Source organism: Orycteropus afer, unplaced genomic scaffold (assembly GCF_000298275.1).
Source record: "Orycteropus afer afer isolate SDZICR_OR568_19922 unplaced genomic scaffold, OryAfe1.0 scaffold00342, whole genome shotgun sequence".
In the NCBI taxonomy this organism is placed as follows: Eukaryota; Metazoa; Chordata; class Mammalia; order Tubulidentata; family Orycteropodidae; genus Orycteropus; species Orycteropus afer.
In genome coordinates this window covers 3451224-3457040 of record NW_006921929.1, presented here as the reverse complement: position 1 = coordinate 3457040, position 5817 = coordinate 3451224, and the positions used below count along the sequence as shown (strand labels likewise).

At 44.1% G+C, this 5817-nt stretch overlaps 1 protein-coding gene across 1 annotated transcript in view; it reads left to right on the top strand.

Moving 5' to 3' along the window:
- Positions 1-2249: 2249 nt before the first annotated feature.
- The window catches only part of UBXN4 (UBX domain protein 4), a 75890-nt gene continuing 72322 nt past the window's right edge, over positions 2250-5817 (top strand). Inside the window, exon 1 of the mRNA XM_007952501.2 lies at positions 2250-2331. Within this exon, the coding sequence (XP_007950692.1) occupies positions 2250-2331 (82 nt within the window). The remainder of the gene's footprint in view (positions 2332-5817) is intronic.

Below are 5817 nucleotides of genomic sequence, written 5' to 3'. Positions count from 1 at the left end.
CAGTATTCAATACACCTCCCTTCTTTTAATCCCCTTTTTTTTTTCTATCCTCTCTACCCTTGGTATCTTTGGTATCATGCTCTCTCTTTTTCTTCCACCCCACCTTGGCCTCATCTGCCTTTCCTCCACATCACCTTTCTTTCTCAGTCTCCTTTCTACACAAACAACCCTGGAGGCTTTAAGTGCTTAGTCTTATTCTGTCTCACATCACTGCACAGTCTCCTCGAGGGATAGCATCCTCCAGAACCTCAATTATTCCCTGTATGCAGAGGAATTTCAAATTCCTACCTCTACCTAAGTGTTTTCTGAACTCCAAACCTTATACCTACTTAACATACCCATTTGAATATCTCTCCAGAACTCTATACACATCGAATACTGAACTCACCATCTTCATGTACCTCATTAACCTGTTCTTCCTTCCAAAGTACCACTTCTCTAACTCCCTGATATATGAACAAATGCCTCTTAACCAGTCTCTTCACTTTCATCTATTCCTTCTTTCAGTCCATTCGCCACACAACCAGAGTGACTGCAATTTAAAAATACAAGTCTTATATTTACTCATGTTTAAAACTCTTCAATGTCCTTCCACAAATATTTAGAAAAAGTTCAAAATCCTTAACATGACTTCCAAGACCCTGCCTAATTGGACCCCTGCTGACCTTTCTTACCTCATTTCATCACACTCTGCTTTCTATGCTTTAGCCACATTGCATGTTTTCCATTCTGTGCTCTCTAGCTTAAGCCTTCATGGTGCTGTTTCCTGTGTTTGGTATTCCCGTCTTTCACCTGGCAAGATTTCTCCCGACAGGAAGAAATCAGGAAGGGCTTTTCTGAACCTGCTAGTCCATGTCAGATCCCACCATCACACACTTCTCTAACACTGAATTTTCCCTCTTGTGGCACTTATCATCACTCACAATCATGACTTATTCAATGTCTGCCTTTCTCATTATACTGTACAGTTCATAAAAGCCAAGCCCTGTTTAGTTGGCTCACTTCCTTTCCCTCCATGCTGGGTACAAAGCCTAGCTCATAGTAGATAAACAATAAATGTTTGATGGATGAGCGAAATGATTTGAGGAACATTTAACTCTAACACGAGGAATAATTAGAGATATAGCTCCACTATATTTTATAGGTTGAATGAATTTTAAGGCCATTTAAAGTTGATGTTAAAGATCAACTTATTCTTCCTGAGGAATAGTGTCCTACATAAGCAGCAACGGTTTGTAATCAGCATTACATTTCAGTTCATAATTACACTATATGAGAGGCTGAATTGGGAAAAAAGTAAACAAAAAATTGGAGTGCAATCTGCTAGCTATTTTTAGGTAAAGTATATGTAAGAAACTAATATTTTCAATTGTATCTCCTCCTTAGTATCACAGATTATAAAATATTGCATTGCTGGAAATTTAATTGGTGAGGAATATATAACATATGCAAATTTAAATAAATCATACAAGCCTTCTGCTAATAGCTATGAGACCCTGTTAGTTCACGGAAGCATATTTTCAGTTTAATGGCAAGCACCCACAAAATGCCATACCTTGATTACAGGACATTCTTACATAAAATTGAGAACAAAATCATTCTACCATAGAAAGTAACTGGATATCTCACACAACGGCCACTAATCCTAAGAGTATGTATGTTTCCCCATTAGGCACAGTCTCACTGTAGGCAAGGACGATTCCTCCCCATTTAGGGTCTCAAAGGGGTCGAGAACAAAATCTCCCAATGAGCGCCAGCTCCTCTCCTCCCCTTTATAGCTCGTATTTAGTAATTCTCACTACTGTCTCCTTTATCTGTGCCCCTAAAAGTACAGTCACATTTTCCAGATCAAGTAGGAGAACAAACCTACATTTTCATCATGCCTCATTCGGGTCCATCGACCCACTGGAGCAGTTAGTTATCCTTCCTACCGCCTTCTATCTCCTGGACCGCTGAGCCTGCGCCCTAGCGGGCACGCGCAAGCACCAATTTGCCAACCAGACGAGACACTGGTGCAGTATGCTGACGGCGACGTGTACCGTCACGTGACGCGGAGAGCGCTTGCCCGTGCGCTTGCGTGCAGCTCAAGGGACCGCTGACGGGCTTGCGTGCGTGTGCGCAGCCGGAGGCGGGGGCCGGACCAGCCAGGGTTGCCCGGGCCGCAAGGCCCGACCAAAGAGGGAGGGCGGGGCCAACTCCGGGACCGCGACGACGACACATCAAGCGAGCGTCTGGGCCAGAACCGAGCGATGCTGTGGTTCCAGGGCTCCATTCCGGCCGCCATCGCTTTGGCCAAGAGGAGCGGCTCGGTCTTCGTGGTGTTCGTGGCAGGTGAAGGGGGCGGGGGACCAAGATGCGGCCGGGACACCCCCTTCGGCCTACCTCCAACTCCTTCTCTGCCTCAGCCGCCCATCTGCTCTCCCCGAGGGGCAGGCCCTTCTCGTCTCACACAGTCCGGGCTGTACCTTCGACTCTGAGTCTCAGGGACAGTCCCCACCTCGACGCGTACCCTACAGAGGCCGTGCAGCCTTCTAGCCCCCGGTTGTTCCAGGCTCCGGTGGCCCCAGCCTTTCTCGGTGCAGCTGGAGGCCCAGGTTGCCCTTCTGTTTGACACAACGGGCCTGGGCTCTGCCGCCGGCCTCGCCTCCTAAGCGCGTAGCGCGGGGCCACCAGCTTTTTGCTCAGGGGACGAGAGGGGAGGCGGCGCGCAAGCCCTTGCCGCCCGACCCCGCTCGTCCCCGCGGAGCTCGTCACCGCGCTGCCTGAGGAGTTGGTGCAAACCGACCTCTGACTCCCCGGCGTCACGGTAGAGCCCTCTGGCCCTGAAGACCCACTTCAGGATTCTCTGACGCCCGTTTAGTTCCTGGTATTTAGATGAAGGTAGAGGCGGGACAGGCCATTACACACTCATTGGGTTCGTAATTACTTGTGGACTGTCAGGAAGAAAGCTGTGTCATCATTAAACAACAAAAGGAAACCACCTGATGTTCACGGTTTCTGGTGTTAGTTTATTTTTGGAATACACACTTTTGAGTTTAATGTAGGTTTGCCTTTTGTCTTTTAAATGACAGTGTTGGAGGGAAAGTCTAATGTGAATAATTAACTTTTTGTAAGTTGGTTTTTCCATTTGTTAAAAAGAAGCAGACTCCAGGCCTTGGTTGCCCTCTTAGTCTAAAATCTATTTTCGAGACAGTGTACTAACTCATTTACCATATGTGGCTCAGGATTATTTATTTTGCTCCATATTCCTTTATTTATTACTTAAACCTTCTAGATTTATAGTACACCTTATGGCTTTATGACTTTACTGATTCTCGTTAATGAACCACGTCAGTGTTTGTGACTAATGTTAATTTGAAGTGAATTACTTCTTCACCTTTTTTGTTTGGTTGTTTAATAGCGGTTTACTCACAAATCACTGATGTTTCTTGGGAAACTAATAGTTCTGTAACTTCATTCACTGTAGTGAAGAACAAGCATAATACAGTTATGCTAAAGTTTTTGCTGAATGCCATTAATTGGAAGAGCTTGAATAGTTTAAGCTCTTTTATGCTACCTCTTTTGCATTTATATTATAAAAAATCAAACTCACTGCCATCAAGTTGATTCCAACCCTTCTTGGGTTTCCAAGGCTGTACATTATTTTTTTATTCAACAATGGAGCTTTTTTTTAACTTTTTATTGTAGTTTGGGTAAAGTTTACAGAGTGAATTCATTTTCCATACAGTAGCTTATTCACATTTTGTTTAATAATGTTGACTGCAACTCCCCACAATGTAACAGCTCTCTTCCCACTTCCTCTCTGTAGTTATCTCTTCCCTGTGTCCTTTTTTCCTATGCATTCCTGCCCTATGAGCTATCTCCCAATGCAAATACTACCCTTCTTTTCTCCCATGATTAATTGTTTTAAGGAGTGTGTCTCCCTGATGTAAATGTTCACCCTATATGCCTGTCTGTTGTTTGGCTGGAAGCAGCATGAGTTCAGTTCTAGACCTGAAGAGTAACTAAGGGTCACAGTCTCAGGGGTCTCACCAGCCTCTACCAGACTAGTTAACCTGGTCTTTTTTCATGATTTTGAGTTTTGTTCCACATTGTTCTCCCACTCTATTCAGGATCTCCTGCGCTGGTTCCTTTCCAAGTGGTTGACAGTGGTAGCTGGGGACTATCTGGTTCTTCTGGTCTTATTGATCATATAGGCTGAGGTTCACATGGTCCACTAGTCCCTTGAACTAATTGTTTCCATGCATCTTTGGTTTTCTTCATTCTTCTTTGCTCTGGACAAGGAGAGACTCATTGTTGCATCTAGATGGAAGGCTGTAAATCTTTACAGAAGCAGACCGCCCCATCTTTCTTCCATGGTAGTTGGTAGTTTTGAACCACCAACCATTTTTGGTTGTAGTCAGGTGTGTTAACCACTATGCCATCAGAGCTCATTATATTACACTATACATAAATAACTGCTATGTTAGGAGCTCTGGTAGCATAGTGCCTAAGGCACTTGACTGCTAACCAGAAGGCTGGTGGTTCAAACCCACCAGCCACTCCTTGGAAGGAAGGTTGGGCAATCTACTTTGGTAGTGGTACCACCATGGAAACCCAGAGGGATTGCTATTGAGTCGAGGTCAACTTGATGGCACATAACAACAACAACAACAACATGATCCTGTAAGGAAAAAAGTGGATTAAAGAAAAGGGAAACTAAATGACACTGATGCTTGTTAAAAGAATACAATAATAAATCCAAACTTATAGCTGACAAGTTGATTCTGACTCATAGTGATCCTGTAGGACAGCAGGACTGCCCCATATGGATCCGAAGGCCAACTGACACATCTTTCTCCAACACCGGGCTGGTGGGTTCGAACTGCTGACCTTTCAGTTAGCAGCCGAGTGTCTAACCACTGTACCATCAGAGCTCCTTAATACAATAATAGTTTTATAATACTTAAAGTTGTTAGTGTTTTTTCATGTAAAATCTAAGTGGATCGTTTTGGTAGGTAGAACCAATTTTATTGCTCTCTCGCTATGAGTCGGATCTGACTTGACAGCAGTGAGTTTATTATAGGTAGGGAAACTTAACCACAGTCATTAAGTGACATGCACCAGGGTCACAAAAGGCATTTATATTTTATGTCTTTGTCAGACTTTTAGCAGTTTCAAAAAAGTCTTGCTTTTTAGTTTCTTGAGCAAAAAAAAGGAACAAAACCATTTTAGACTGTTTATGTAGTTATTTAAATTGGTGTAGAAATCAAGAAACCTAGTACTGTGATTAGGAGCTCTGGTAGCATAGTGGCTAAAGCACTTGACTGCTAACCAGAAGGCTGTTGGTTCAAACCCACCAGCCACTCCTCGGAAGGAAGGTTGGACAATCCTACTTCCGTAGTGATACTGCCTCGGAAAACCCAAGGAGGGGTCACTATGAGTCGGGGCCGACTTGACGGCACTTAACAACAACAACAACAACAACGGTACTGTGATAGTTATGTATTTAAACAAAAAGCACAAGCCATGGTCTGTAAATGTCCTACAAGGTAGTTCTTGTTAGGTGCAATCAAGTCAGTTCTGAGTCATAGTGACTCTGTTATGTTGTTGTTGTTATTTGCCATTGAGTTAGCCCCGACTCCTAGTGACCTCTCCTTGGGTTTCCGAGGCAGTTATCACTACGGAAGTAGGATTGCCCAACCTTCCTTCCGAGGAGTGGCTGGTGGGTTTGAACCGCCAGCCTCCTGGTTAGCAGTCAAGTGCCTTAGGCACTATGCTACCAGAGCTCCCATGTTCACCTCATAGGCATGTCTATTGTTTGGCTGAAATTTAAGC